At 42.2% G+C, this 20514-nt stretch overlaps 2 protein-coding genes across 14 annotated transcripts in view; both read right to left on the bottom strand.

Moving 5' to 3' along the window:
• ZNF512 (zinc finger protein 512) overlaps positions 1–19410 on the bottom strand; it is a 39651-nt gene extending 20241 nt beyond the window's left edge. For 9 of the 13 annotated variants that reach the window (XR_002516864.2, XR_001893953.3, XR_001893952.3 and 6 more), the window contains exons 1-9: positions 19237–19410; positions 18660–18718; positions 5036–5223; positions 3594–3689; positions 3219–3302; positions 2456–2580; positions 1823–1909; positions 866–964; positions 124–291 (exon numbers count right to left, since the gene is read on the bottom strand). Coding sequence is in view for 9 of the 13 variants with exons in the window: in XM_003908437.4 (XP_003908486.1) it covers positions 124–291; positions 866–964; positions 1823–1909; positions 2456–2580; positions 3219–3302; positions 3594–3689; positions 5036–5223; positions 18660–18718; positions 19237–19266 (936 nt within the window). In the remaining 4 variants the exon portion in view is untranslated. Of the gene's footprint in view, positions 1–123; positions 292–865; positions 965–1822; positions 1910–2455; positions 2581–3218; positions 3303–3593; positions 3690–5035; positions 5224–18659; positions 18951–19236 lie in introns of all 13 variants that reach the window. The other 4 variants (XM_009183894.4, XM_021925230.2, XM_003908438.4 and 1 more) reach the window with 4 other exon arrangements.
• Positions 19411–19661: 251 nt separating this feature from the next.
• Positions 19662–20514, bottom strand: part of C14H2orf16 (chromosome 14 C2orf16 homolog) — a 41558-nt gene continuing 40705 nt past the window's right edge. Inside the window, 1 exon segment of the mRNA XM_021925226.2 lies at positions 19662–20513. Coding sequence (XP_021780918.2) covers positions 19856–20513 — 658 coding nt within the window. The 3' untranslated portion in view covers positions 19662–19855.

Here is a 20514-nt window from a genome sequence, read left to right as displayed (position 1 = left end):
CAAGCATTCAGAGATTAAAAGAGGATACAAATGAGGAACCAAACACATATGGGAAGATAGAGGGCTAAGGACTCACCACCAAATACATCCCCATGCAGGGTATAGAAAGGAATCAGTACTCACAGGCCCATGCTCTGACCTCAGGTGATACGCAAGTCCAGCCTTCGACCTATATGGTTTTCCACAGTGGTGACATTTCAGGGTCATCTTTTCCAGCTCTGCAGCCCCTTTGCCACATTTTCTAACATGGTAGAGATATCCCATGATGCTGGTGAAGCTACTGGAGCAACTCTGAACACAGGAGAGAAGCCTAAACTATAATCTTACATCTTTTGACATGATCCCTAAATTTCTAAACAGCCATAAAGCATGCACCACCACAAAATACAAATAGACCCTCTGATTTCAGTAGACACTTTCCAACATCTCCCATCAGCACAACCCTTCCTTGTCTCTGGCCATCCTACTCTGATCAACCATGATTTTCAATCAGCTTAGTAGCCCTTGATAAACTACAACTGTGCATCTACTCTATGTCACAGCTTTCTCTTTGGTCTGTGATTCAACCCCATCCCAATATCAAATACCCAGCAATTTATACCAAAGTTCAGCACAGTGAGGGGTCACTGGGATCCTCTTCATCACATTAAAAAACGGATGGTAAGGAAACCCCATCAAACAAAGGGAAGGGGAATAAAAATAATTTTTTGGAAATGAGGAAGAAAATAAAGAACTATTAATGATTCAAGAGACCAAGATAGTGCAGAACTAGGAAGTCAACAATGAGGAAGAGAAGAAATGGAAAGAACAGAAGATGTTGACCTGAGAATTCAGGGAGAAGGAACTGCTGTCCTTGGGCCCTTACCTCACGCATGCACCTGAGCTTTCCCAGTCTCTTTAGAACTGTTCGAAGCCTTTCCCTCTCAGTTGGCTCATCTATTTCATCTCCGGCTTTCAAAATGGGCTAGAAATCAAGAGAAGCAAACAAGAAGATGATTCATGGAAAAGATAATATCAGATAATATCAGGGAAAAAATATCAGAGGAGAATCAAGGATTGGACTGGCAGCTAAGCTGGTGCTAATGAAGCCCAAGTTATCTGACTCCTGGCTTTCTCCATCTTCTCCTGAACAAAGGAAGTGAATATAATGGAAATAAGAGTTCTGAGCCTCTACCTCCCAGGATATGAACCTTTGGAGCCAACCTAAACACACAAATATTTATGGATTCACGCAAAGGTTTCATTGTGCATTAATTCTTTTATCAAAAGGCTCTTCTTACTCACACACTTATAAAATCCCAGAGCCATCTGTACTGAGATATCTACACTTACGTAAGTAAAAGACATCCAGGCTGGGCACAGTAGCTCACGCCTGTAATCCCAGCACTTCGGCAGGCCAAGGAGGGTGGATCACCTGAGGTCAGGAGTTCGAGACCAGCCTGGCCAACGTGGTGAAACTCAGTCTCTACTAAAAATACAAAAAATTGCTGGGCGCGGTAGCTCACACCTGTAATCCCAGCACTTTGGGAGGCCAAGGCAGGCAGATCACCTGCGGTCGGGAGGTCAAGACCAGCCTGACCAACATGGAGAAACCCCCATCTCTACTAAAAATACAAAATCAGCCAAGTGTGGTGGCGCATGCCTGTAATCCCAGCTACTTGGGAGGCTGAGGCAGGACAATAGTTTGAACCCAGGAGTTGGAGGTTGCAGTAAGCCGAGATCGTGCCACTGCACTCCAGTCTGGGTGACAGAGTGAGACTCCATCTCAAAAAAAAAAAAAAAAGACATCCAAACACTCACAAAAGACAGAAGACACTCTTACCAGACTATTATGATTTGCCATGACGTGATACTTCATCCCTGCCAGTGAACGAAGTTGTTTCCCACAATGATGACAAGTAAACATTTCCTAGAAGGAAAAATACTGCTCAGTGCTAGGTTGTTCCACAGAGAAACAGAATGTCACAAAGTCCTACTAAAATGCTTTCATCTATGTCTCCTTTATTTCTCAAACTCAATAGTCACTGTATCTCAAAATCCCAGAAACTCAGTGTCATGTCTTCAAGGGCAAAATACAGGCAATTCACTTATAAAATAATAAGAATTACCATTAACTGAATGCCAATATTTGCCAAGTAATGGGCTAGGCACTTAGCCCTGTGTTACTTCTTTCTTATCCTCTCATGGACTACATAAGGTTTTTGTTACTTTGTATTTATTATTTTTTCTCTATTTTACAAATGAAACTGAAGTCTACATATAAAAAGCTAAATGTCACACTAGTATGTGGCTAAGAGAAGATTCAAACCTAACTCTGTCAGATCCAAAGCCTATGTTTCCTTTATTATACAATGCTGCTTTTCATCCATTATAACCAGCATATCCAACACAGCAAAAGAGGTCTAAAGTTTGGGTAAAAATATCGTAACAGTTATGAAACGCCAAAATATCTAACCTGCTTGCAGTTTTCCATGTGTTTCTTTAAACCCTCTATGGTCTTCCTCCCCACTGCCTGGCAGGTAGGGCAGGAGACACTGCCTTTATCAACGATTTCTAAGTACCATTGCTCCTCCAAACTGCCTACAAAGGAGAGAAAGAAACACTTTGTAATCTGCAGTATTCTCCAGAAACAAAAAGCATGATCCCACGATTTAGGAAAAGTATTATAAAATGGTTTTTCCTTTTCCTGGCAGACTATAATGAAGAGACTCTTGTTGGGTATAACTTCTAAAAGTAGTATTTTTTTAGACAGTGAAGAGTTTCTGAAAACTCCTACTCATTTCACCATGATAAAAACCACCTGAGAACCACTCCAAAGCTCAGTGGCTTCAAGAATTAGGCAGCAACATTTTTCACCACAGGATATAACAATAGGATACTGCGAAATGTCACAGCCTGTCTGCTGAGTGTTTCTTGTGTGCCTGAGACTATGCTAAATGTTTTTATCCATTTAATTTTCACAACAATTCTGACTGCCTTTATTACCCCTATTCATAGACAGGGAAACTGAGGCAAGAGGAAGTTAAACAAATTAAGGCAGGTCACAAAGTTAATGAAGAGCCAAAACTTGAGCAAAAGTCTGTCTGACTCCAAACTCGGGCCCTTAGTAACTGCCTCCTTAAAGAAATGCTTTAGCACCTCATTCCTTCACAGACAACACCAACAACAAATCAGAATGTGAGAACTACATCCCACAAAACTTCCAAAAGAAAACATACCTGCTGCATAAACTGGTGGTTCCTTCCGAATACGACGGGCCTGGGATTTAGGATTGGGCTGAGTTTTAGGCCGTTGCTTCCTCCCTGACACAAGACAGAAACTTGAAGCCCAGCACATCACCCTTGCTAATACCAAAATCTCTTCCCTCTCCTTCTCTTCAACACCCTATTTCCCAGTCCCTCAACCGACTGACTGCCTAAGTCATGACAGAATGAAAGGGTATAACAAGGCAGGATGGAGGCCATTCCCTCCCAAACAATTCAAAGGGCTCAGAGGTCACTGAAGGGCTCAAACTAAGGCTTCTCTTTCCTTTATCCTCAAAGAATAAAGCTCAGTCACCCAGGGAAAAAGAAGTAGAAAAGTTACTGCCTTACCATAAAGCTTATGCTTCTTCTGAGGAAATTCTCGATAGTCTTCATCTTCTTCCTGCCTGGGTTTCCTTTTTCCCTTGGCTGATACTCCACCTGACCCTGAAGTACCATACAAAAACAAAACAAAAACTCAGCACACTTTGTAAATGAACATCTAGACCTGTGTTCAGAACATCACTCACAAGACCATCAGAGGGAAAGATCGTCAGTGAACACAGGCCTCAGAGAAATGTCTATAACGTTTTTAGGGAAGTTGGTGTAACTTCTCATTAACTGACCCACTCCCTCTGTCTTTTTATATTGTTATCTATCCCAAATCATCCATTGTTCCTTATGAATAATACGGGCATTCAAGCAATGTGTTTTGCTTAATCTTGATTTGAGGCTAACAAGAGGATAAGAATTGCTCAACATAGGACTAGCTACCAAGGACTCTTGAGAGTGTGACCATCTAGAATACTCTCCCCTGAATAACCCTTACACCAGCCCCTAAATCATCAACAGAGAATCAAACTAGAAGAAAAGGGGGGCCGGGCGCCGTGGCTCACGTCTGTAATCCCAGCACTCTGGGGGGCCGAAGTGGGAGGATTACCTGAGGTTGCGAGTTCAAGACTGGCCTGATGAACATGGAGAAACCCATCTCTACTAAAAATACAAAATTAGCCAGGCGTGTGGCGGCACATGCCTGTAATTCCAGCTACTCAGGAGGCTGAGGCAGGAGAATTGCTTGAACCCAGGAGGCGGAGGGTGCGGTGAGCCGAGATTGAGTCATTTCACTCTAGCCTGGGCAACAAGAGTGAAACTCCGTCTCAAAAAAAAAAAAGAAAGAAAAAGAAAAAAAGAAGAAGAAGAAGGAGAAGGAGAAGAAGAAGAAGAGAAAGTTCAAATCCTACAAAGAAGAAAATCAAATGCTAAGTATAACCTAGAGGAGTAAGATTAGCAGAATTTCACTCTATCACATAGCAGTTCATGAAGCTAATGGGACAGGATGCAATAGCCTAACACCTTAAATTTTTTTAAATCATGAATGAGAAACAAATATGTGGCATTTAATACTCTTTTTTTTTTTTTGAGACGGAGCCTTGCTCTGTCGCCCAGGCTGGAGTGGAGTGGTGCAATCTTGGCTCACTGCAAGCTCCGCCTCCCGGGTTTACCCCATTCTCCTGCCTCAGCCTCCCAAGTAGCTGGGACTACAGGCGCCCGCCACCCGGCCCGGCTAATTTTTTGTATTTTTAGTAGATATGGGGTTTCACCATGTTAGCCAGGATGGTCTCGATCTCCTGACCTCATGATCCGCCTAACTCAGCCTCCTAAAGTACTGGGATTACAGGCATAAGCCACCACACCCGGCCGGCATTTAATACTCTTAAGAGGTATTTACAATAATCTCAAATTATAACTTTAGGAAGTGACCTGTCTTCGGATTAAAACACTGATATTGATACCTTCGACATGAGAAGTAGCAGCTGGCTTGATCCTTCTCATCTTCATCCAGTAGGTAGATTTTCGGAAAGATGCTGGAAAATCACTCACTGGTTCACACGAAGAGGCAGACGATGAACCACTTAAAGAGTCATCATGAGGGATAGTGTACTGGAAACTATTATCCTTTATGGAGCACTGGGTCCTGCTACTAATACAACATAAAAATATATACCACAAAGGAAGGTCTGGAGCAAAATTTCTATACATTCTTTTATATTATAACCAAGTTGGTTACCTGTGCAGAAAACTAAGAAGCCTGCTATAAAAACACAATGTAAGTTGTAATCACCTAACAATAACAATAGTTGATCTAACACAACATGTACAATTATTATCACACTTCATTGTAATCAGAAAGAGTAAGCAGTACATACAAATGATCACTTTGCAGCCCAACTAGACATCCTTCCTAGATTTATCTAAGAAAAGAAAGTAGGTGAAGCAATAAAGTGTTCTGTGACCCTTCGGAAGACTCCCTGGATTTGTAACCTGGTATGTCCCAGCCTCTCTCTTTCTCTGACAGAGGGATGGTAACTAAAGGGTATCTCTAAGGAAAAAGAATAGTCTGTAGGCCCTAATCTGACCCATCTTCCTTCTCCCTCAGCATTCTCCCTAAAACCTGATGCCCTATCTTATTTAGGCAACATGATACTTAGCTTCCACAGCTAAAGGATGGAGGCTATCTTGCATGAATTAATCTGGCCAGAGATTTTTGGTATACAGCTGAATCCAGATTCCAAAATCTAAGACCAGTCAGTATGACAGTTAAAAAACATTACTCTCTAACTACAAAGCATCAGACACTCTTCTAGGTGGCTCAAGATGCAGTAGAGCAGCAGTTCTCCAAGAGTGGTCTATGGACTCCTAGAACCTCCCTTTTCCAGCTAAATACCTGTGAGGCCTACTTTAGATTTACGGTTCAGAAAGATCCTTCTGGCTGCTCTATGGAGACAGACCATGGGAGAAAGAGTAAACAAAAGGAAAAAAGTTACCTTGAATTGGCAGATTCAAGATAACACTTTAGATGTAGAGCTAATAAGAATTACACATAGAGAGGTTTGTTTGTGACAGCAGGGAGTTGGAAGTAACACAGTGACCATCCTTGTAAAATGTGATAGATGCCTACTACGGAATACTATGTTGCTGTTAGAAGCAATAAAGCAATTCTACACATAGAGACATGAACATAACTAAAAAAGATACTGTTGAATGAAAAAAGAAACAAAACAGTATCTCTAGCACAATGTCAGTTCAGCAAGCTAAAAACAAATCCACACATAAAGTAGCTTATTTTAAAGCTTATTTTTAAAGGAGTCATAAATATTTAAGGGCAAACATCACACTTGTTTATACAGTTTCCTCTAGAAGGGAGGGGATGGAAATGGGGATGAATAAACACAACAGAGACTGGTTATGTCAGTATGTTACAGACAGGGAAGAATGAGTTTCGGCTCTCCACACATGAGGTCCAATAACACAAATTTAATACACAGAAGTCCTGGCTCTGGAAGGGCAGCTAAGCCCACTAAGGCCCACCCCTCCTGCTCACTGGACTCTGTAAAGCAAACAAAAACAAGTAAATTGCGCAGGGGAGTCAAAGTTGGGAGAAGTGACCCAAATGGGGTGAGTTTTCCAGTTCTGTCCTTTTCCCTTAAGTATGAATTTGCAATGACGAACCCCACTTTCAGAGCAGCATGGGCAGCTTTCATTCTAGAAACTCCCTTCTTTCTGACCAGGTAAATCAGGAAAAAAGGTCCCTGCGGACCAGAATTGGGGGTCTGGGGGTGGGGGGAATGCTGGAGAGAAAACAGGCAAAAAAGAGAATCCCTTAATTCAGTGTATAAATCCACACAAGTCACAACTTAACCTTAGCCATGAATGTGTAGCATATATCCATACGTACCAGCCTAGCAAAGACTTTGAAAACCAAAATAAGATTTGAACTGTAATGTGACCCAAACCAAAGCAGCAAAAGCCTGGAGAACTGAAACAAGATTGGAAACACCTGCAGAAGTCACAGACCAGCCCCTGAGCTATTCACGTTTGGGACAGCCCAAATCATCATAGCAAAGACATAAAGAACAGAACTGAGATTTTAACCAATGCCTCCAAAAGCAAGACAGAAGTTCTGGCCTGAACCTGAAGCAGGGTTGCCTGCTAAAAACAGAAATAGCAACATTCCCCAGAATTATTATAATAGGACCCAAAATCTACACAAGAAGTATTCACAACGATGAGGATAAATTCCAAAATTATGCAACACACAAAGAACCAGGAAAATGTGAGCAATTTTCAAAGGAACAGATGACCAAACCCTGCCAACCCCAAGGTGATCCAGATGTTGGGACTATCAAATACTTTCAATAAAAAAGAAATACTTTCTTATAAAGAAAACACACAAGAAATGAAGGAAAAGGTAGGAATCATCAGCAGAAAAAGAAACCATAAAAAAGAACCAAATGAAGTCTTAGAACTGAAAAATACAGTATCTGAAATACAAACTCATCAGATAGGTTCAGTAATAGAATGGAGATGACAGAGGAAAGAGTCCGTGAACTTGAAGACCGTTCAATAGAAATGACCCAGTCTCCACCAGGTACGGTGGCTCCCGCCTGTAATCCCAGCACTTTGGGAGGCCGATGCAGGCAGATCACAAAGTCAGGAGTTCGAGACCAGCCTGACCAACCTAGTGGAACCCTGTCTCTACTAAAAATACAAAAAAATTAGCTGGGCCTGGTGGCAGGTGCCTGTAATCTCAGCTACTCAGGAGGCAGGAGAATGGCTTGAACCTAGGAGGTGGAGGTTGCAGTGAGCAGAGATCGCACCACTGCACTCCAGCCTGGGTGATAGTGCGAGACTCCGTTTCAAAAAAATAAAAAATAATAATTTTAAAAAAAAAAGTCTGAAGAACAAAGAGAAAAAAAGATTGAAAAACAGTCCACAGAACCCTAATACCAAAAGTTTTAACTTAAGTGTAGTTGTAATCCCAGAGGAGAGGCAAAAGATACTAAGGCAGAAAAATACATTTGAAAAAAAAAATGGTGGAAAATCCCCCACATTTGGTCAGATACAGATTCAAGGAGCTCAACAAACACCAAATAGGATAACTCAGAGAAAAACATACTAAGACACATCTTTTTGTTTTGTTTTGAAACACAGTCTCATTCTGTTCTACAGGCCAGAGTGCAGTGGCACATGGCTCACTGCAGCTTGGACCTCTCTGGCTCAAGTGATCCTCCCACTTCACCATACCTGAGTAGCTGGGACCACAGGTGCACACCATCATATCCACTAAATTCTGTGTTTTTTCATAGAGACAGGGTCTTGTTCTGTTGCCCAGGTTGGTCCAAAGCACTTTTTTCTTTTTTTTTTCTTTTGAGACAGGGTCTCACTCTGTCACTCAGGCTGAAGTGTAGTGGCTCAAGCACAGCCTCCACCTCCCAGGCTTAAACAATCCTCCAACTTCAGCCTCCTGAGTAGCTGAGACCACAAGTGTGTGCCACGGTACCCAGCTCACTCTTTTTCGTGTGTGTGTAGAGACGGGGTCTCACTTTGTTGTCCAGGCTGGTCTTAAACTCCTGGGCTCAAGCAATCTTCCTACCTCAGCCTCCCAAAGTGCTGGGATTACAGGCATGAGCCACGGTACCCAACCAAGACACATCTTAATGAAACTATTCAGCCAGGAAGGGGAGAGGAGAGATGGGGGAGTGAAAAGAGGAAAAAAAGAAAAAGAATATAAATATATTGGCTGGGCGTGGTGGCTCACGCCTATAATCCCAGCACTTTGGGAGGCCGAGGCAGGTGGATCACCTGAGGTCGGGAGTTCAAGACCAGCTTGACCAACATGCAGAAACCCCGTCTCTACTAAAAATACAAAATTAGCTGGGCATGGTGGCACATGCTGTAATCCCAGCTACTAGGTAGGCTGAGGCAGAAGAAACACTTGAACCTGGGAGGCGGAGGTTGTGGTGAGCCAAGATCGTGCCATTTGTACTCCAGCCTGGGCAACAAGCGAAACTCTGTTTCAAAAAAAAAAAAAAAAAAAAAGGTAAACATGATAAATTATGTAAGTATACTTTACGGCCGGGCGCAGTGGCTCAGGCCTGTAATCCCAGCACTTTGGGAGGCCGAGACGGGCGGATCACGAGGTCAGGATATCGAGACCATCCTGGCTAACACGGTGAAACCCCGTCTCTACTAAAAAATACAAAAAAAAAAAAAAAAAAAAAAAACTAGCCGGGCGAAGTGGCGGGCGCCTGTAGTCCCAGCTACTCGGGAGGCTGAGACAGGAAAATGGCTAAACCCGGGAGGCGGAGCTTGCAGTGAGCTGAGATCCGGCCACCACACTCCAGCCTGGGTGACAGAGCGAGACTCCGTCTCAAAAAAAAAAAAAAAAAAGTATACTTTACTTCAATAAAAAATAAACTAGGCCAGGTGTTGTGGCTCACACCTGTAATCCCAGCACTTTGGGAGGCCAAGGCAGGCAGATCACTCGAGGTCAGCAGTTGGAGACCAGCCTGGCCAACGTGGTGAAACCCCACCTCTACTAAAATACAAAAATTAGCTGGGTATGGTGGTGGGTGCCTGTAGTCCCAGCTACTTGGGAGGCTGAGACAGGAGAATCACTTGAACCTGGGAAGCAGAGGATGCAGTGAGCCGAGATCATGCCACTGCACTCCAGCCGCCCTGGGCGACAGAGCGAGACTCCATCTCAAAAAAACAAAAAAATTAAAAATAAAAATAAAAAAACTAAGCTGGGTGCAATGGCTCAAGCCTGTAATCCCAGCACTTTAGGAGGCTGACGCAGGCAGATCCCTTGAGCCCAGGAATTCAAGACCAGCCTGGGCAACATGGCAAAACCCTATCTCTATTAAAAATACAAAAAATTAGCCAGTTGTGGTGGGGGGCACCTATAGTCCCAGCTACTCAGCAGGCTGAGGTAGGAGAATCACCTGAGCCCAGGAGGATGAGGCTGCAGTGAGCAGAGGTTGCACCACTGCACTCCAGCCTGGGCAACGGGAGTTAGATCCTGTCTCAAAATAACTTTTTTAAATAAATAAGAAACGATTCAAAGCCAAAGATTTTGTTTTAAACTAGAAAGCTTCAGAAAAGTGACATACTACATTACAGGAAATGATTTAAATGACCATGGGTTTCTCAACAGAAACCAAGAATGCCAGAAGACAGTAGAGTATCTTTAAAATCGGACCAGTGTAATGGCTCACACTTGTAATCCCAGCACTTTGGGAGGCCAAGGCAGGGAGACTGTTTGAGCCCATGAGTTCAAGACCAGCTTAGGCAACATAGCAAGACCTTGTCTCTACAAAAAATAATTTTAAGGCTGGACGTGGTGGCTCATGCCTGTAATCCCAGAACTTTGGGAGGCCGAGGCAGGCGGATCACAAGGTCAAGAGATCAAGACCATCCTGGCCAACATAGTGAAACCCCGTTTCTACTAAAAATACAAAAATTAGCTGGGCATGGTGGCGTGTGCCTGTAGTCCCAGCTACTTGGAAGGCTGGGACAGGAGAAATGCTTGCACCTGGGAGGCAGAGGTTGCAGTGAGCCGAGATACGCCACTGTGCTCCAGCCTGGTGACAGAGTGAGACTCCGTCTCAAAAAATAGTAATAATTTTAAGAACTTAATTGTACATTTTAAAATAAGTAAAAGAGTGTAACTGGACTGTCTATAACACAAAGGATAAATGCTTGAGGGGATGGATATCCTATTCCCCATGATGTGATTTCACATTGTATGCCTGTATCAAAATATCTCATGTACCACATAAATATATATCCTTACTATGTACCCACAAAAAAATAAAAATAAACAAAATTTAAAGCAATTATCCAGGTGTGGTGCCATGCAACTATAGTCCCAGCTACTCAGGAGGCTAAAGTGGGAGGATCCCTTGAGCTGAGGAATTTGAGGCTTCAGTGAGCTATCACTGCGCCACTGCACTTCAGCCGTGGCAACAGAGTGAGACCCTGTCTCCAAAAAGAAAAAGGAAAAGGAAAAAGAAATATCTTTAAAATCTTGAGAGAAAAAATTTGTGAATTCAGAATTCTATATTCAGTGAAAATGTTCTCAGAAATAAAACTAAGAGAATTCGTTGTAAGCAAGCCTGCTCCATAAGAAATGCTAAAACAAATGATTCCAGCTGAAGAAAAATAATGAGAGAGAGAAAATTGGATTTTTAAGAATGAAGAAAGAGTAATAGAAATGGTAAACAGGCCGGGCACGGTGGCTCAAGCCTGTAATCCCAGCACTTTGGGAGGCCGAGACGGGCGGATCACAAGGTCAGGAGATCGAGACCATCCTGGCTAACACGGTGAAACCCTGTCTCTACTAAAAAATACAAAAACCTAGCCGGGCGAGGTGGCGGGCGTCTGTAGTCCCAGCTACTCGGGAGGCTGAGGCAGGAGAATGGTGTGAACCTGGGAGGCGGAGCTTGCAGTGAGCTGAGATCCGGCCACTGCACTCCAGTCTGGGCGACAAAGCGAGACTCTGTCTCAACAACAACAACAACAAAAAGAAATGGTAAACAGGCTGGGGTAGATGGCTCACACCTCTGTAATGTCAGCTACTTGGGAGGCTGAGGTGGGAGGATCACTTGAGCCCAGTAAGCAATGAATGTGCCACCAACTCCAGCCTGGGCAACAGAGCAAGACACTGTCTCTTAAAAATACAAGAGGAGGGGCAGACACGCAGCATTCAAATAATCCAAAAGAAGAAACTCAGGAACAAAAAACAAGAGATAAACAGAGAACAAAAAATAAAAGGGTAGACTATCCAACCATATCAATAATTAATTTAAATGTTTACAGTCTAAACACTCCAGTTAAAAGTCAGCAATTGACAGAGTAAATTAAAAAGTGATACCCTACTACATGCTACCTACAAGAAGCACACTCTAAAATACAAAGACATCTATAGATTGAAAGTGAACGGATGAAAAAAATTGTATCATACAATCAGCAAACATAAGGCTGGAATGACTATTTTAATATCAGATAAAACAGACTTCAAGACAAAGAGTACTGCCAGAGATAAAAAGAGACACTTCATAATGACAAAACTGTCAAATCATTGGGAAGACATAATTACCCACCGTATGTGCCTAATAATAGAGCCTCAAAGTACACAAAGCGAAAACTGACAGAATTACAGGGAAAAATAGACAATTCCACAATCCTAGCAGAAAATTTAAGACCTCCCCCTTTCAGCAATTGATACTAGACAAAAATTCAGTGAAAGATGAAAATTATCTGAACTGCACTATTAGCCACCTTGCTCTAGTTAACATTTACACAACACTACATCTAACAACTGCAGGATATATATTCTTTTCAAGTGCACATTGTGCATTCATTAAGCTAGATCTTATGCTGGGCCATCAACTTTAACTTTTATTAAAAGGATGAGAATTACACAGTGTATTCTCTGACCACATTGGTATCAACTTAGGAATCAATAATAGGAAGATATCTAAAAACAAAAAACACAAAAAATCCAAATATCTGCAAATTAAATGATCTACTTCTAAATAATTCATAGGTCCAAAATGAAATCACAAATGAAATTTGAAAATATTTTACACTGGAAAAACAACAAAAATATGCATATCAACATTTGTAGGATGCAACTAAAACAATACTTAGAAAGAAACTTAAAGCTCTAAATGCTTATTCTTGAAAAGATCTAAAATCAATGACTTAAGATTTCACCTTAAGATACCTTAAAAGGAAAAGCAAAGTAAACCAAAGAAAAGGTAAGAAAAGAAACCCATGAACTAGAAAACAGACAACAGGGGAAATGTGGTTCTTTGAAATGATCACAAAATTGACAACCCTGTAGCTAGACTGATCAACAAAAAAAGATACTACAAATAACCAGTGTCAGAAATGAAAGAGGGGTTATCGCAGATTATGTAGACATTAAGTAATAATATACTTTGAATAACTTCATGCTAATCTATGGAAAAATTACAATGAACAAATTTCTTTAAAAATACTACTTACCAAAACTGACACAAGAAGAAACTGGAAATCTAAGTAGCCCTGTATCTATTAAATAAACTGAATTTATGAAATCCTTCCCAAAGTGAAAACTCCAGGCCCACGTAGTTTCACTGCTGAATGCTGTTGCAATAGTTTAAAACAAGATCAAAAGGAAAAAAGCAAAACTGTCTCTACTTGCAGATTATATGATTGCTTACAAAATAAATCCCAAGGAATCTACAAAACAATTACTAGAACTAATAAATTAATTTATAAAGTGTCAGGATACAAGGATAGCATACAAAGTCAACTGAGTACTTATACACTAGCAACAATCAACTAGAAAATGACATTATAAAAATAATACCATTTACAATTACATCAGAATAAGATAATATACCTGGGAACAAACCTAACAAAAGATGTTCAAGACTTTTACAATGAAACTACAACACATTGCTGAGAGTAATTAAGAAGACTTAAATAAAGGGGAAAATATAGCATGTTCATAAATCAGAAAACTCAATATTGTAAAAATAGCAATTTTCCCCAAAGGAATCTATAGATTCAATATAATACCAATCAATACTCAGCAAGCTTCTTTCAACAGATATTGGCAACCCAATTCTATACTTTTTATAAAAACGCAAAGAACTGAGAATAACCAAAACAATTTTGAAAAAGAACACTAAAGTTAGAGGACTTACTGATTTCAAGAGTCTAAATAAACACCAACAGAACAGAATAAGGAGAGTCCAGAAACAGACCTATGCATATACATGTCCAAGTGAAGTTTGATAAAGGTGCCAAGGCAATTCAGTAGAGAAAGAAAACTCTTTCCAACAACTGGGTATACAAATAGAAAAAAAAGCCAACACTGACCCTTACCATATAACATTCACAGAAATTAACTCTAAATGAGTCACAGACCTAAATATAAAACCTATAAAACTTCTAGAAGAAAAGACCAGAGAAAATCTTTGCAATTAGGGAGGCAAAAGTTCCTTTTTGACGGAATCTCGCTCTGTTGCCCAGGCTGGAGTGCAGTGGCGCCACCTCGACTCGCTACAACCTCCAGGGAGGCAAAGGTTTCTTAAATAGGATACAGAAAAGCATGAAACGTAAGAAAAAATGATAAACTTAAACCTTTTGCTCTTCAAAAGACATCATTAAGAAAATGAAAAACAAACCAGACTATAAGGAAATATAATAGACAAAGGAGTTGTATTCAGGACAGATTTTTTTTTAAATACCACAATCCAGTAAGATAAACCACTTTTTTTAAGGGACAAAAATGTAAACTGACACTTTACAAAAGATACACAAATGGCCAATAAGAACACGAACAGATGAAGGCCGGGCACGGTGGCTCACATCGTTAACCCCACCACTTTGGGAGGCAAAGGTGGGCAGATCACCTGAGGTCGGGAGTTCGAGACCAGCCTGACCAACATGGAGAAACCCTGTCTCTACTAAAAACACAAAATTAGCCGGGTGTGATGGTGCATGCCTGTAATCCCAGCTACTCAGGAGGCTGAGGCAGAAGAATCGCTTGAACCGGAGAGGCGGAGGTTGCGGTGAGCCGAGATCGTACCATTGCACTCCAGCCTGGGCAACAAGAGCGAAACTCTGTCTCAAAAAAATAAAAAATAAAAAAGAATATGAACAGATGCAAAAAAAACTTTTTTTAAAAGAATACGAACAGATGCTCAACATTATTATTCATATATGATGAATTAAAAACCACAAATTAGGCCAGGTGCGGTGGCTCAACCCTGTAACCCCAGCACTTTGGCAGGCCAAGGCGGGCAGAGCACTTGAGGTCAGGAGTTCAAGACCAGCCTGGCCAACATGGAGAAATCTCATCTCTACTAAAAATACCAAAATTATTCAGGCACGGTAGTGAACACCTGTAATCCCAAGCTACTCAGGAAGCTAAGGCAGGAGAATCAATTGAACCCAGGAGGCAAAGGCTTCAGTGAGCCGAGATCGGGCCACTGCACTCCAGGCTGGGTGACAGAGGGAGACCCTGTTTAAAAAAAAAAACAAAACAAAACACAAAAACCCACGAATTAAACCCACAGTGAGACACCACTATACACCCATTAAATTAGCTAAAATTGAAAAGACTGACTCTCACACATTGCTGGTAGGAATGCAAAATAATACCACTTTGGAAAGCAGGTAGTTTCTTAAAAAGCTAAACATACTCCTGCCATATGAATCAACTAACCTATGATGGTAAATACTACCTTAGATATTTATCCAAAGAAATGAAAGCATTTGTCCACACAAGACTTGTACATGAATGTTCACAGCAGCCTTATTGTTTGACCCCCTAAAACTGAAAATAACTCAAATGTCCATCAAGGTAGATGGCTAAACAAATTATGCTATCCATAATGGAATTCTACTCAGCAATAAAAACTACTTTTCATCTTAAAATCATTATTCTGAGTGAAAGAAATCATGAAAAAAGTGAGAACATACTGTGTGACTTCACTTATATAAAATTCTAGAATATGCAAACCACTGTACAGTGGTGCCTGTGGACAGGAGTGGAGGAAGAATGGCAAAAAGACATGAACAAACTTTTGAGAGAGATGAAAACGTTTATTATCTTGATTGTGGCAATGGTTTCATGGGTACAGACATAGGTCAAAGCTGACCATGGTGTACGCTTTAAATATGTGCAGTCTATTGTACTCTAATTACACCTCAATAAAGGTATTTTTAAATTTTAATGGATTGGCAGCCCTCTAAGGCCAAAACCTACTATCCCAAACAATGCTAGAAAGACTTGATGGGGCAGGCGCAGTGGTTCATGCCTGCAATCCTAGCACTTTGGGAGGCCAAGGTGGGCGAACTGCCTGAGCTCAGGAGTTCAAGACCAGCCTGGGCAACACGGCGAAACCCGTCTCTACTAAAATACAAAAACTTAGCTGGGCACGGTGGTGTGTGCCTGTAATCCCAGCTACTCAGGAGGCCAAGGCAGGAAAATTGCTTGAACCCGGGAGGCGGAGGTTGTGGTGAGCCGAGATCATGCCACTGCACTCCAGCCTAGGAGAGCAAGACTTCATCTCCAACAACAACAACAAAAAGACCTGATGGTACCAACGGACCATTAAGAGCCAAGTCCCATATAACAACTCTTAGGAAACTCTCCATGTAGGAATTTCTTACTATCAGTGTAGGACTCAGAAATACAGAACCCATATACCTTCTTATGAATAAGCAAAAGCATACTGAAAAGGCAATAGTTCATATGATCATCATAATTGACTCTTGGAGATTAAGTCAACGTGGTTAGGGAATCCCTCCTCCAGGTCTCGTGTTTTATTTTTAAAGGACTCAACAAAAACAATTTTCAAGTATTTTACAGTATCTACCCATCAATCCCAGGACATTTGATTATTTGTAAAAAACCAGATTAAGCTCAAACTTCCCTTTCCATACATATAACAAGAAAAAGTTTTGTTGCGATACAATGGCTACCATAATTGTATTTATTTTATAATTTGTTGTCACCAATGTGGCAACTCTCAGCTTCTGATCACAAACATAAAAAGTTTAGCCTATTTTCAACTCCTTTCTGATCTAGCAAAAAATTTTAAAAGCCCCAGCTCATTCTTCTACATGCAAATATTTAGATTTCATTAGAAGAGTACTTTAGTTCATCTTGTTATTCTTTGTAAACTTATGTAATTCTACCCAGTCTTTAAAAGCCGGTGTTCTCCATGCTCTACTCTTCTCTGGTCTCACTTCTCACCATTGACTCTCAAATGCCACAATCTCCTAGGAAGCTAGTTAAAAATAAAGATTTCCACGCCCTAAACCCAATGATTCCAAATCTGGTTAATGCATAGGGACTTAATAATCTTATTTTTTAACAATTATCTCTAGGTGACCAAGGTTCATACTGAGAAACATCGCTCTAACCACTTTAACTAGAAGAGCCCATTAAAACTCTCAGCTTGTGGAGGAAAACATCATGTTTCCAATTATTTTTTACAGCTGATGATTCCCAACTCTGTATTTCAGACCAGCCGTTCATCTGAGGTCCAAACCTATTTGATTTTGTTCCAAATGTTGCTCCTCATTCAGAAATTCCTAGTTCTGTGAATTACACCAAAATTCACCTGATGGCCAAAGCCAGAAACCCATAGACATCCTATCTTCCTTCTCTTATTCACTTATCATCACAACCTGTACGCTCCCCATACGTTGTTCCCTATGTATTCCCTATGTATTGTTCCCACCACAGGCTGCATGTTCTTTATTAATCTGTTAGGCTATCATAATAACCTCTGAACCAGTTTCCCAGTACCCTTCCAAATCCATCCTTCATAATGCTGCCAGAGTGGCCTAAGACCAATTATCTGGCTATGTCATTCCCTCATTATCTCCTCCAGGATAAAATCCAAACACTTTAGTATGCCATAACAGGTCCTTCATGGTCTAGCCCCTACTAACCTCTCTAAACGCTCTCCCTGCAATCCCTCATCCTCCATCCCACACAGAACTACTTACTATCCCATTAACTTTTTCCACACGTTCACATACTGTTCTCTGTTCTGAAAAACCTTTCTCCTTCTCACTAACTGTATGATTCAACTTTCAGGTTTCTACTTAGGAGTGACCTGCTCTGATAATACTTCCCTTCCAAACTATCATTCCCTTTCCCCAAAGGCTAAATTAAATTCCCATTTAAAAATATTTACTTATTACAATGAACTGTGTTGATCTACTTGCCTATCTCCCCTTCTAGACTGCTAGTTGTTTTTCATGCCTGTATACCTAACCTACTACAGAACTGGCACACAGCAAACATGTAGTAAATGTCACCTGAATGAATGAATCCATTTAATGTCTAGTTAACAAGAATGTTTTCTTTTGTATTAACCATGGAAAAACTAAGCACCTTCAGGGTACTAAATAACAAACCAGTCTTACAGCCAAGTAGTTTAAAAATACAAGGATTTCTTACGGCCATTTTTTTAAATCATCCATCCCAAGTTCATCACTGTATTTATGTGCACGAAATTGATGTCTGGAGAAATACGGAATTACCACTGAGTCACTGGTTCCATTTTTATTATAATTTGTACTCTTTTTATGCAAGCTAGGTTTTTCTCCCACACACCAGACTTAGACCTACACTGTCCAATCCGATAGCCACTAGCTACAGGTGGCTATTTAAAGTTAGTTAAAATTAAATACAATTTAAAATTCAACCCCTCAGTCGCACTAGCCACATTTCAAGCGCTCAAAAGCTGTACAGGGCTAGTAGTTATGATACTAGACAGTGAAGATACAGAACATTTTCGTCACAAGAAGTTCTACTGGACAGCGCTGGCCACAAAATCCCAAAAGAACCTTAGAAACCTAACTTACTTAGCAAATAAAATTTAAAATTCAGTCCCTCATTTGCACTAGCCACATTTCAACTACTCAAAATCCACACAGGGTTAGTGGCTATGATACTGGACAATGCAGATACAGAACATTTTCATCACAGGAAGAAGTTCTACTGGACAGCGCTGCCGACACAATCATAAAAGGACCTTAGAAAACCTCACTTACTTCTTAGCTCCCACGATCCTCGTGCTCCTCTGCTGCTTAAAGGTTGTGGGTCCCGAAGTCTAGCAAATCACAAGCACACGAGTGAGTGCTAGGGACCTCTGAACCTCGACCACAAAAAGACGAATTCCCCTATGCCCAGAAGAAATGAAGCTCTCCCGGGGCAACCACCTCAAACACAAGAAGGCAACACCTTTTAGGAAAAATATGCTGTCCTATCTTCCAGCAGTGCAAAGGCGGGTAACAATACCAGAGCCTTCGTCTTCCCCCATTCTCAAAGCCCTGTCCCAGGCTCTAAAAGGGAGGCCAAAAGAAAAGACAACGGATATGAGAGACATTGGGGATGTAAAAGGAATAGAAACTAATGGCAATGTGGCGAGGAATTAAATTCAAGGAGGTGGGGTACAGGCAGCAGAACGTGGGTAAAGAAAAAGGGGACAGGTGATCTGATCTAGAAGGGTGGGGCCTACGATGGCCTCTGATAAAACCAACTCTGAGCATGGGACAAAAGCGAGGGACCGCGTGTTCCGGGCTCGACAGCGCTACCTCTAAAGCATAACGGTCAAACCAAGAAACTCACGGCGGGTACAGCACCGAGTCTGGAAGACATCACTCCCTCTCCACGCCTAACAATTTCACCCAAGGGCTCCGGCCAGACCAACGCCACTTCCGCTCTCCTCGCCTCTCCCGGATGTGGGTTCGGCTCCGCCTAGCCCTCTTCTGAACTTCTACTTCCGCCTAGCAGCTTCCGAGGGGGCTGCGGCCGGAGCGAGTCACGTGACGAGTCACCCTCCGATTCCTCTGAGACCCCGCCCCACTGGGATTGCGACGCGGGACCCGGGAACTTATGGGTGGGATCTGGAGCGAAGGGGCGGAGCTTGGAGCCTCGACCGGGCCTCAAAACCCCTGGCTCTCATTCCGAACCTTTGCACAACTCCTCGTGTCCTTCCAGCCTGCCTTCCCCACCCACCCGCCCAGTGGTCTCAGTCCAGATGCACAGGGAGATCATGTACTGCCCCTTTATTGATCTTAGAGAAATTACAGACCCATTCTCACACGCCTCCCCCCGGTAGAGAGACATGGAAGCCTTTCCATGCTGGGGGCGCAGGAATTGGAGGCAGTGGCTGAGCAGGAAAGAAGCCTGGAAAGGGCAGCACGATGAAGACTTAGGACAATGAATAATAGGGGCGGGCCCCGCCTCATCGAGTAGCTTCAGGCATCCACACTTGTCCTGCTTTGGGATTTTTATGTGTGGTGCCGAGGAGACTTGTCTGATTCTTGAAATCTCTAGACAAACTATGGCTGGGCCTCTCCCCAGGGGAACTGTACTTGAGTCCCTCCTTAAGGGGACTGCGTCGGCTCCTCTCAGAGGGACTGTGATGGTTCCTCCCAGAGGGCCTCCCTGGCCTCATCTCAGAGGGACTGTGACGGGTTCTCTCACAGGAACGGCGATGGCTCCTCTCAGAGGGCCTCCCTTGCCTCATCCCAGAGGGACTGCGATGGCTTCTCTCAGAGGGACTGTGACAGGCTTTCCCAGAGGAACTGTGTCCTCTCCTCTCAGAGGGACTGCAACGGCTTCTTTCCAAGGGACTGAGGGGGCTCTTCTCTGAGGGACTGTGACTTCTCTCAGAAATCCTACGATGGCTCCTCTCAAAGGACCTGTGAGATCTCCTCTCAGAGGGACTGCGATGGCTCCTCTCCGAGAGACTGCGATGGCTCCTCTCAGAGAGACTGTGACGGCTCCTCTCCAAGGGACTGTGATGTCTTCTCTCAGAGGGACTGTGATGTCTTCTCTCATAGGGACTGCGATGTCTTCTCTCAGAGGAACTGCGATGGCTTCTCTCTGAGGGACTGCAGA

This window comes from Papio anubis, chromosome 14 (assembly GCF_008728515.1).
Source record: "Papio anubis isolate 15944 chromosome 14, Panubis1.0, whole genome shotgun sequence".
Taxonomy (NCBI): Eukaryota; Metazoa; Chordata; class Mammalia; order Primates; family Cercopithecidae; genus Papio; species Papio anubis.
Note: the sequence above shows the minus strand (reverse complement) of the source record. Positions and strands in the feature narration are given on the sequence as shown.